Source organism: Parasteatoda tepidariorum, chromosome 5, assembly GCF_043381705.1.
Source record: "Parasteatoda tepidariorum isolate YZ-2023 chromosome 5, CAS_Ptep_4.0, whole genome shotgun sequence".
Lineage (NCBI taxonomy): Eukaryota > Metazoa > Arthropoda > Arachnida > Araneae > Theridiidae > Parasteatoda > Parasteatoda tepidariorum.
Window position 1 is genome coordinate 35,505,478 of NC_092208.1, and position 12,980 is coordinate 35,518,457.

The 12,980-nt window shown below is 28.7% G+C and overlaps 1 protein-coding gene across 3 annotated transcripts in view; it reads right to left on the reverse strand.

The window, feature by feature from the left end:
* LOC107442886 (carboxypeptidase N subunit 2) overlaps window positions 1–12,980 on the reverse strand; it is a 96,174-nt gene that overhangs the window by 43,228 nt on the left and 39,966 nt on the right. For all 3 annotated transcript variants that reach the window (XM_016056561.4, XM_071181279.1, XM_043042784.2), the window contains one exon: window positions 10,758–10,884. In XM_016056561.4, coding sequence (XP_015912047.2) covers window positions 10,758–10,764 — 7 coding nt within the window. In that variant the 5' untranslated portion in view covers window positions 10,765–10,884. The remainder of the gene's footprint in view (window positions 1–10,757; window positions 10,885–12,980) is intronic.

A 12,980-nucleotide genomic window follows, 5' to 3' on the forward strand; every position in this document is an offset into this window, starting at 1 on the left:
ATAAAAAATACCACATTTTAAAAAAATACTACGAAAAATACCATACCCCTTTTTTTGGTGAAAAAATACTACCGTAGTATTAAAAATACTACGTCTGGCAACCCTGAAGTTACTATGAATTTCTTGTTTTTCAGTGTTACCAACAAATATCGAAAGAAGAATTTAATTTTAATTTCAAAGCTTATGTAAAAAAATATTGATAAAAGGTGGACTTATTCACAATGGCTTCTGAAATTATTATACAATATATTCAGAAGCTATTAAAAAAAGGGCTGTCTAACCTAGAAAAAAGTAACCAACGAGTAAATCCTTTAATAACTAAGAAGATTATTATTTATTTCAACAAAATTTCCAAAAATCAGAAAATATCAAAAAATGGACTTAACCGCATTGGCTTCTGAGCGGCTCATAAATAAATTTTGTGCCCTCTTTTCCCTGTTTTTATTCTTCCACAATCCAACGATGTTATAAGTCGACAGGATGAAACGGTAGGTGCATCAAAGATATGGAATATCTGATTCTAATGAACAACTGAAATTTAAACAATCAACATCGGAAGAGGGTCCATCAGAGATATAGAATATCTGATTCAAATGGACAGTTGGAAATTCATCAAACAAATTATCTCATGAATAATAAACAAATACAATAGTCTTAATAATAATGTGGTTTAATAATAGAATTAATTATATTCTATATTAAATTTAAAGCTTTTATGGTTTTTCATTGTTAAATGTAAAATTAAAAATACCGAATATGACCTTAATAAACATGTCTCCTTTTATTCTGGATTCTTCCGGCAACGACGATATATATATCTTTTATAATCTTTTTAAATCTTTCATAAAAGTTTTGTAAATAGATTGAGCTTCAAATTAATAGAGCACGCAGTTAACTAATTGAGTTATCGATAATGATTACTCTTGAATTATATACCACTTAAATTAATGAAACTCTCCGACTTCGCGTATTAAAACTAGCTAAGTTCAGAACGTCTTTCCTTTATGTTAACTTATTTACTTGAAAACTAAAACATTTTAGGCTATTTTAAACCGGACCTTCAATTTCTTAAGGATCCATAATCAAATACCTGAATAAAAGACGTTTTTATTTCTATGTTTTGTAAATTAAAAGAAAATTAATGAATGGAGTTGATTCGGAAAACTTTTACCCCAATTTACCGGCAGTGTTATCGATAGTGTTTACTCTTGAATTATATGGCATTACAATTAATGAAACACTCCTATTTCTTGTATAAAAACCAATTCAGAATGCTTAGTTTTATGTTTAACTTACTTGAAAATGAAATATTTTTGGCTATTTTTAAACTGTTCCTCAATTCCTTAAAGATTCATACACATATAACTGAATGAAAGGCGTTTTTATTTTTATCTCTTAAAAGTAAAAAAAAATATTGGATTGAGCTCATTGTGAAATCAAACATCTCAATTCTTTAAAAGTGGTAAAAATTCAGCATAGTTACTTTTTTAAGTGAAATTTTTTTTCTTCCTAAAATATAATTTTTGTGTTCATAATAACGTTTGAGAAGATGATTTTTACACACAGACAGCATTTAGTCAACAAAATTTTTGGTTTACTTTTATATTTCAGTCTTTGACATTGTTTTTGCATTTGTACAAACAATGCACTATATTAAGAAGAAAAAATAATGGATTGAGCTTATTTTGAAGTCAAACATCTCAGTTTATAAGTAGTGATAAGAATTTACCGTAGTTACTTTTTAAAATTGTTAAAAAAAAAAAAAAAAAGCGAAAATATTCTTACTATATAATTTACTTGCCATTAACATGTAAGACATAGACTTTTATCCGCACACAACATTTAATCAACGAAATATTTCCCATACACAATCTTTAGTTTTAACTTTATAATGTAATCTTTGACGTTGCTTTTTTTTATTTACAAAGAATTCAGAATATCCGGTATTAACAGAGTTCCTGGTACAGCATCTTAAAGCAAACACGAGTGTAAAATTAAGCAGGAAGACCATGAAGCACAGCGAGTGTTCTAAGTTGATTTCCTGGTTCTTGCTCATCGAGAAGGTGATAATCTCTACTAATTTTCTTTCCCGAGAAAAAACATTCAAAGAAAGTGAAAATAAACTAAATGTTTCTCTAACTTGGCTCTTTCACGAGGTTAGTTGGCAAGTGGTGCGGACCAAACCAATGGAATAGACACCACGGACTATTAGCATTGCGAATCGCCATTTCTGGCGACAAAAGAAGAAGCTACCCTATTAATAAATGTTTCACACTCCTTTCACCTCCTGTCTAATTTACCTGAAGCCGGAAATGAGAACGTGAGGTAAAAAAAAAAAGATCTTCTGGAGGCGAAGAGTGCCTTTTGAGACAATGGCACCCTGGAGGCGATTTCGGGCGTTTTCAACTTTCACTGGGTGGTAACGAATATCTCTTTCATTTAAAATGTGGCATTTTGTGTTGATCAGCGTTGACTTGGCACAATTTCGATGACAGATGAAGTAATAATCATCAAAACCTACTCTTCAAAAAAAATCAATGAATGAGTATGTTTTGGGGTCATCAGTTTAGGTTGTGAAACACAAAGAAAAGCTAATATTTTGTATGACAGATGTTTTGAATCCAACAGTAGCTTGTAAAAGTAACTTTTAAAGATCTGAAACAGAATATAAATAAGGTTCAATCCGACAGAATTGCCAAAAACTATTTTTTAAGATATTTTAAAAGCTCAATTATAATTGAAATAAAAATTGATCTGAAAAGTGCTTCTGACTACCGTTGCAAATTCATTTACCTAATAAGAACAATGCTAAAAGATCTATTATTTGTTTACAATTAATCTAAAAAGGAAAACATGATAGTAAATTCGTTCCTGGGTGTGGTTCAAAATAAGAGAAAAACTTGATAAATCAATCTGTTCTTCTAATGCATTTCAGCAAACAAGCGAAAATTTGATAGTTTATCTGCTCCTTTGTTACAACTCCTTCGAAAAAAAATTTATAAATAGATCTGTTTCTCTGTTAAATTTCATTACAAAGAATAAAAAACGTATAAAAAAGGGATCAATCTGACATATACAATTCAGCAGCTGATACATTGTCGGAGCCGGACTGGGACAGGAAAACGCCCCGCCCTGTCTTGAAGTTACTGGTCCGTACTATTACAGCAGCCAAAACCATTGTAAATTGAAAACACGCTTCAAATGTAAAAACAAAAAAATCGAATATTTTTTCTCAAAAATAAATTTAAAATCTAATTTCGAAACTCAGTTTTTACTCAAATGAAATTATTACAGATAATTGAAATTAAATTGACCCGAATAAAACTTTTTACATTTTCAAACATTTAATCCTATTATAAGCGAATGCACAAGCTGTTACTTCATGAAATACAAAATGTAAATCCAAGTTACATCTCTTTAATCAATTGATGGGGAATGTTTTAGTAGCTTCTCAATTGCAACAGGATACTGTAAGCATAATTGCTTGTTTAAAAATAAATCTAATTAACATCATAATTTTTTAAATTGATGTCTTTTTATCATCTTATAAAGTACTAGCTAAACACTGTTTCTCCGTACAGGGTGGAAAAAATTAAACTATCAGTAAATCAGTACTAGATAGTACTACGAAATTATACACAAAACAGAAAGACGTATACCAATACAATTAATAAGGATAAAATAATTTTAATTTTTATTTATATATTATTATTTAGTCCTTGCCGGTGACGTTATTACATTAAGCAAAGGCCGTTTTTAGTAATTAATCCCATCAGAATTATGATTAACTTTATTTAATATCGTTTGGAATGGTGCTATTGCTCGAAGCCGACTCCATGATGGTAAAAATTTACTAAAATTAAGGTTAATTCTGGTTAATTAACTCTGGTACTCATCCCTTTCGAAAGAATGTACAAGACCTCTTTCCACATTATCTATGTCACAGCTTTACAATATTAATGCAGTTTTAATAGGTACCAAATATACTAATTTCACCTACATTAGTATATTTGGTATTTATTAAAATTTCACCAATTACCATAATACCAAAGTTAGTAAAGCACCATTGGCGTCAATAATAGTATGGCGAAATTTTATGTACCTCCTGAACGAAATAGTACCATTTCACCATTAAATTTGCTTTTCCGTACACATAGCTTAATTTTTATTTGGTAATAGGTAATATTACCTAAATTAATTAAGCATCATTAGCTTCAACAGTAGTATGGCTATATTTTACTTATCTTCTGAACGAATTAGTACAATTTATCTATAATTTTGCTATTTAGTACATAATTTATTTATTTCTTATTTCAGTTATTTCTTCATTAATTATGCTTTTTAATGCATAATTTTTTAAATTTTTATTTCAGTTAGTAACTATTACCAAAATTAAGTAAGCATGATGGGCATCAATAATAGTTAGGCGATTTACTACGCTCATCGTAAATGAATTAGTATTATTTCTCCACCAATATTTTTCTTTAGTACGTAGCTTATATTTTGATTCCAATCAGTATCTCTCACCCAAATTAATCAAGCATCATTGGCGTCAATAATAGTGTTACAGTTTTCTTTTATCTTTCTCCTGAGCAATTCAGTACTATTTCTCCATTAATTTTGCTTTTCAGTACTTAACTTATTTTCTTTTTCCAATTTCAAACACCATTAATTTCAAATTAGTTTTATAGGAATATGTTTTAAATGTATAATTATATGAAAAGACATCAACACGTGGTTTCATATTACTCAAATACTAATTCGGAGACATAGTCCACCTAAGCTACCTCTCTCAGGTTGAACATTTGAATTTATCTGACATAACGAATAAAAAATAATTAAAAATCTTGGAATGAGCAATAAACTCCTTTTTTGATTAATGAGAGCAATAAGCAAGTAAACATCACTGATGCCACTATTAAAATCGTCCACAGTTTTATTTATATTAATGGATTAATCAATGAGAAAACTAAATTTTTTAAGCGTCCCTCATGTACGATCTAATTTAAATTTTTTGACAATTTTTTAAGGTAAATTGCTAAAGGGGGCAAAAATTGCCCCTTTTATCTAGTGTCGGTCTTGGAGCTATAAGAACAGACACACAAGCTCTTTATTTTATTATTTTAGATCTTAAATATTAATTAAGTAAATGAATACATCGCTTGTTTTACTTATCATAAACACAAAATTTTTAAAACGTGCTGAAATCATTCATGCTCTTTTATGCGAGCATTAACAGAATGAACAAGCGTACTCTTCATAAAGACACAAACCGTAAAACCATGTTATATCCCTGTAGTCAATNTAGCGAGTTTCTGTTTTTCTCCTGAACAAATTAATACCATTTCTTCATTAATTATACGTTTTAATGCGTAGTTTTTTTTTATTTTTATTTCAGTTAGTAACTATTACCAAAATTAACCAAGCATTATGGTCATCAGTAATAGACGATTTATTACGCTCGTCGTAAATGAATTAGTATTATTTCTCCACCAATATTTTTCTTTAGTACGTAGCTTATATTTTGATTCCAATCAGTATCTTTCACCAAAATTAATCAAGCATCATTGGCGTCAATAATAGTGTTACAGTTTTCTTTTATATTTCTTCTAAGCAATTCAGTACTATTTCTCCATTAATTTTGATTTTCAGTGCTTAACTTATATTTTTTTTAAAATTTCAAACACCATTAATTTTAAATTAGTTTTATAAGAATGCGTTTTAAATGTATAATTATATGAAAAGACATCAACACGTGGTTTCATATTATTCAAATACTAATTCGGAGACATAGTCCGCCTAAGCTACCGTGCTCAGATTGAACATTTGAGTTTATCTGACATAACGAATAAAAAATAATTAAACATCTTGGAATGGGCAATAAGCTCCTTTGTTGATTAATGAGAGCAATAAGCAAGTAAACATCACTGACGCTATTATTAAAATCGTCTACAACTTCATTTATAATAACGGCTAAAACAATGAGGAAATTGCATTTTTTAAACATCCCTCGTGAACGATCTAATTTAAATTTTTGAACGATTTTTAAGGTAGGGGGCTAAAATTGCCCTCTTTATCTAGTGTCGGTCTAGGAGTTATAAGAACAGACACACAATATCTGTATTTTATTTTTATAGATTTTAAACATTAATAAAGTGAAATAAATAAATCGTTTGTTTTACTTAACATAAACACGAAATTTAAGAATGTGTTGAAATCATTTATGCTCTTTTATCCGAACATTAACAGAATGAACAAGCGTACTCTTCATAAAGACACAAACCGTAAAATCATGTTATATCCCTGTAGTCAATTGACGGGACATGTTTTAGTAGCTTCTCAATAGCAACAGGATGATGTCCACCGTAATTCAAGGTTCGAATCGAGACAAGAGTACGAGCTAAGAATACGTTATTTGATTTTTTTTATTTGATTTTTTTTTACTCCATTGTAAAGAGAGTTGCCACAAGGTCGGGGTGAAATTATATATGTGGGTGGAGTTGAGACATTTTGTAATTTTTTTACGGATGAATGAAAGCCGAAGTCACGTGACGTACCACCTGCATTTCATGTTGCAAAAATACTTGAATTCATTATCTGCCCCACCCCCTCCTCGCGTCTAAGTATCCTTGAACCAATCTCTTAACCTATTATAATGATGTCCAGCTTGTCTTCAAATGCGTTGATGAAGACATACGTTTCTTTTTTTTTCACTTCACTACGAAAAACAATTGATTAATAATTCCTATAATTTTTACTTTTATATGATACATAGTTAATGGGGAATGACTAACAAGGAAGTTACATGAAGCGCCATTTGTTAATTGAGTTGATTGATTTATATATAGTACGGTTAAGTTCGAAATTCATAAATAAAGTTTATCATTGTCTGTTTCGAAATAATTATGAAAAACTACTATCTTAACATTGGAATTGTCACCAATTCCAAGTAATTGTTATGATATTTCGCCTATTTTAAAGTAATTAGCTTCTAAATTATCAAAAAAGAACAATTATCAAATTGAATACGTCGCCAAGTGCTATTCACCACGTTAAAGAAAAGTACTGCTTGCTGTAAAAGGTTATGCTTTAATTTGTAACTTCAGTTTTCAACAGGATATCAACGTTTTGAAAGGCTAAAGTAATAATATTAAATTAAAAATTAAATGCAAATTCTATTATTTTGAATAATTAATTCCACAGTTCCTTTGCATTTTTACAAGTTATTTTTCAGGAAAAGAATAATTTATTTGCTGGACGAGTATTTTAACGCGAAATATGTTATCTTTTCCTTAAATATTTTAAACGTTCTTCCAATTGTATTCTTTATCGCTCATTTACTGCGATTCTTTACTTCTCTTTTCCCTAAATTATATTTTCAGTAATTTATATCAGTGCAATCAAAACTAAATAACTTAGCAGGAACTCCTAAGTTTTTTTGTTGGTAATTGTGAGAAACCATAGACCTTTAGTACTATTTTGTCATGAAAGTATTTTAATGAGTATTGATATTTCATGAAAAAAAATCATAAAACATAAATAGAAATAAATAAATATTTATTAAAAACAATAAAAAAATACCAATAATTCGTTTTATGGATTTGTGAATTTAAACATAATTGGCCTAATTTCTAGAATTGAATTTGCATAACCTAGAAACATTCGTGATGCTTAAATTAGTTCTTGGAAATGTCATCAAAGAAACCAGAATGAAAAATTATTTGAACTATTTTACTCTTTTGTTTGAAATCGATCCATTAATTTTAACGTAAATATTTTCAGTGTAAAGACCATCTCAAAATATCAATCATGACAAATACCAATCGGTTACTAAACCCATCTATCTCATCATGTGACTTGGAAAAAAAAACAGTTCAATTATTCTAACTAGTTTTGTATATATAGACTTCTAAATAAGAGATAATATTGAAGATATGCCACTTATAAAAGTGGCAATGAAAAAAAAGCATCTTACAAAGAGGCACATTTATCTTTAGTTATTGCATCAACTCAAATTGATGCAATAGCTTTTTTTTCTTCAGAATATTGTAATGAAGCGAAGTTTTTCCTTTAACTCCATTAGAGTGTTTTCTTGGAAAGGACATAATAGTCTGAGTCAAAGAACAAAATTGATCTCATAAGAATTGGAATGAAGAATGTCCTTGAAAAACACCACTTCTTCATTACCAAAGACGCAATTGTCTTGTTAAATGTGAAAAAGAAATTTTGATTAAGTACGTATTTTTATTGAAAAGCCATAATAGCGACATTTTTGCAAAAATTGTCTTTTGTAGATTCGAACAAGTACTTGATAACTTTAATGGAAAATGGGTGTTGAATTTATTTATATTGCAAACTAACACTTTTTAAAACACAAATCCTTTTAAAAAATTGTGCACATTTTTAATGAATAAAATACTATAATATTACTTTAAAACCAAAGTTTTAACTAGTTTATTTCATTTTATAATTTTCCAAAAGTTATTGTTTTATGTAATCCATGTTTATTTTTCAGCTAAAAAGGAAAAGCGTGCAATTTGTTACATAAAGGAAGAAATTGAACTTTGTTTTATATTTCGAGAAAGAAAATGAGAATTAAGTGACATGATTTAACATAGATAAAGCTTACATTTATTCAACTACGTCACTTCTATTATCTATAATATAGATATAGATCCTATATTGATAAAACTATCATTCCTTTGTGTTATTTACAATCGAATTAACTTTCACTTGTGTAATCTTGTGTAATTGTGTTTCTTCGTTTGCCTGTTAATTCTAACAATGAATAAATGAACATGAATTCCAGTGTTGCCCAAATAATTATGAAATGCATAACATTTGCAATAAAAACGCTTCAAAATTTAAAAAAAACATTTTTATTTTCCCCTTTAAGCAATGAAATGTCTTCTTATCCCTTTAGCCCTAAATATCCCTGAGTATACTGCATTCAAAGACACCTTAAAAATGTAATTCAGAAGTACAATCAAAGAGATTTCCGAATCTTACAAGAAAAGCAAATCCTCTTTGGTTTGTCGAATTCTGTTAACTGTGAAGATCTGTATCCTGTAACGGCCAAGGTTTTATGAAAGAAAGACTTCGTTTGAAAGAATGCCCAGCTTCTATACTAACATAATTTTAATGAACTTCAATAATTATTGTGATGCTGAATATTCGGTAACTCAGTTAAAAATCTAGGCTAAATTTATTAAAGAATTGCAATCAAAGCGAGAAAAGAAATCACCTGTCAGCATCATTTTCAAAAATTACCGCATTTTTAAAGCGCAATATTAAAAAGATCTTCGCGTTCTTTATAAGGGACGCGTCAATATTAATTATTTATCCCTTTTTATCACGGATTCTAAAAAAAAAAAAATTCTTTTCTGCATCGGGATAATCAAAACGAACGAAAATTTCCTTTGAAAGAATGGTAACCAAGCGCGTTTACAACCATCGGTCTGTATCTCCATGTACAGTAATCAAAGGACACTAATAGAACTTTATGGTGAACAGTCACGGGAGGGCTTCGAATCATTCCTCTTCCTGTTTTCTCACAAACAATTCGTATGCGAATAGAAAGAAGAAGAAAAAGAATAAAATTGGAAATCACAGTAATTTTCGTGAACTCGTAAGATAGGCTCATGGGTTACCAGTTCATGGGAATGCGGGTTACATAAATTCAATCAGTGAGTCAAAAACATTTGGGTAAAAAAGGGTGAAAATAACAAATTACATAACTACGAGAAGAAGAAAAAAAGTTCTGGCTTGTTATGTCGAGGATAGAGTGGGTTAAAATGAGTTTTTTTGCTCACTTTCAATTGTTGTGACAGGGGCCAACTCAACCCTGAAACTCTCTGAAGTTTTAAAAGCCAGAGAATGAAGTATAATTACGGGGTTAGTATGTACCGTTCTAACTAAGAAGAAGCGGCTAAAAAATGTGAGGTATTTCATAGTGATGAATAACAAGTTACGGAAGTTAATATCTAAAGCACATAAAATTAGGTTTTTTCTTTCAAAATAAAGAAGAAGTTCGTCTTTTTTCTTCTTCTTTTTTCTAGACAGTGTAAAAGCCGTTAGAGATAAGCTTGGAGAAATATTATTATGTTTTTTACTGTGGTTTTAAGCGTATATTTTTTATAAGGTTTTGTTTACAAATGATTTATTTGAGATTTACACAATGAATCCTGAAATGGATTTCCAGCGAGCGGCTAAACGATGTTTCGTATAACAAAGCTCTTACATGACGAGTTGAAAAACAGTATTTAATATTTAATATAGTGGCTGATTTTCACAGTTTTGAGTGGCAACGTTGGAAAATTTTTCTATCCAATCGTCTGCGATTCCAATTTTAACGTATCAGACTTATAGAAGAGTTAATCATGGAGTCCTTTCCAAAAACAACAAAATCGTCTGCCATTACCTATTAAAATAGTTTTTCCATTTATTATGCTTAACCCTTTCACGCAGAATATTTATTAACCAACTTTACATACATTTTTATTTATTTTGTATCAATTTAGGTCAATTATGAAAAAAATAATGCTTAAGGGTCAATATAAAAAATATAAAAGGGACACCGGTGTTCCATCTCTGTCTAAAGCTGAAAGCTGCACACGTTGTGTTTCAAGTTATAACACTTCAAAATATAAAGAAATTGTTCAATTTTTACAATAATTTCAATAAAAAATAGTGAATAAATAATAAGCTTAGCACTGAATACTTTTAAAAAAAAATTACTCTTAATAAATGAATCTTACCTCGCATTTTTCGCTAATTGCTTCAGATTTTTTCCAGGTAAAAGAATGAAATTCTGTTGCTTTTCTGTGTAATCCGTAATCAAGGCAAACCGCAAAATCCGCTACATTTGTGGTTCTAACATAGGATCTAAAATAAGAAAAAAATGACTACTTAATTTATTTTAATAATGAAATGAGAGTAATTTACAGGATAAAAGAAACATTACCGACATATCAACGACAAAATATAGTATATAAACCATCCTAATTATCCGCTGCAACTAGGGAGTGGATATTACATTACTTTCCCTCTGATTTTATATTTATAGGTCGGAAATTTAAAGAATTGACCAGAAAATACTCGATCTTTATTAGAGATGTTCCGAGTACCCGGCAATTTCCAACCAATAAATTTTCTTAAAACTATAACATGTAAAATATTTGTCCAATAGAGAACCATATTGTTTTGCACAAATAATTTAAAAATCGATCGGGTACCCGAGACCGGTAGGGTAAGAAATCTAAATTTCTGAGAATTAATGATAATTTTTTAAGGTTTTAAAGTTTTTTATGAAATAAAGTATTATTCTTTATTATTTTATGTTGATAGCTGTTTCAATACGTTAATGAGCTTACTTCAAGGTAATAAACCGTAATTATTTTTACTACAACGTTTATTTTTATTTTTATAAAGTAAATAATTCAAGTATTGGTGTAAAAGTGAACCAAGTTAACCGTATAATTAACAGTATAAAGTAATACAAGTAGATATACTTCGAATAAAAAATTTATTTAATCTAAGTGAATAAATATATATAATCTTGCGAGAATACTTTTTTAATAATGTATGTTTTCAGTTTTAACCAAGAAAAATATCAAACATTATAACTATTTTGAAAAACAAATCTTCTTTTTTGTGTTTTGTCGGACGAAAAATTCACCGCGATTCCTTAAAGCGATCTATAAACTTCGGCACGCAATAATAATTAATGTAAGTAATAAAAACACTTTTTTTCGCTTTCTTGAGCAGATAAAGCGAACATCACGTTCATAAAATGTTTCGAAGATTTAATGAAATCAAATAAAAAAAATAAAAGCAATAGAAATAATCCATTTATTTGATTTAGGATAGGTAAGTTTCATTTACAGCGCAGCACGAGAGTTTTATAAGTTTCATAATGAGCTGTTATAGAAACAAATAATTGAAACAGTTTTTGCACGGATTAGAATTTAATACGTAGAATAATGCCGGTGAAAAAAATAAACAGAGAAAAGTTTTAATCGTAAACTTGCTGTTAAGAAAATATTTTTGGAAAATTATACATATAACTAAGCAATAAATTAATTACTGTAATTAACTTTATTGCAATTTTCTTAGAATCGTTTTCATAAATTCTTCTTTTTTGTAGATATTAAATTTCTTCAAAAACCCGAATATCGTAGCATTTATCGAACCTTTTTATGAGTACAATAAGATCATAGTGAGAAGGTGAAATTGCCTTATCCTTTTTAGGAATTTTTTTTTTTTAATTTGTGCCAGCTAACTTGGTTTTTAAATTTAACAATTAGATATGCATTCTAAACAGCACTTGTAAGTTGAATATTCTAATAATTAATTTTTTTTTAAATTTTTCAGTGGTATATTTTAATTAATAATAATAAAGAGTTGGCGAAAAAAAATCTTGACAAATTTTAATAAAAAGTATTTTAATTTTAATAGTTTTTAAAAGACTTTTTAATAACATGTAATTATAAATGCTCCTAATGCAATTTTTTTTTTAATAATTTCGGTTTTTAAAAATAAAAACTTTATGTATATGTTACGGTCAGTGTGAATAGTCGGTTATTATTAATACCAACCGGTCAATATTAATAAAAACGAAATAAGCCGGTTAAAGTGAATAATTTAAGTGAGTTTATCATATTAACCGGTTATTAGTAATAATAACCAATGAAGTTTGATCAATGTCATTGTTTCGCTCTTTTATTTCTCACTTTGACCAAAAGAAGCGGTTATTATTAATTTTGACCGGTTGAACCATTTAATCACATTGGCCATACTTCATTTATTATTAATAATAATAAACGGTAAAAGTGAATAAGTTGTGATATTTTTCTCTTGAACAAAAAAAGTGGTTATTATTAATTTTGACTGGTTAATATTAATAATAACTATATTTATCACTGCTACCGTAACACATGTTCAAAGCGGCACACCTATGACCCAATGCTACATAAACCGTT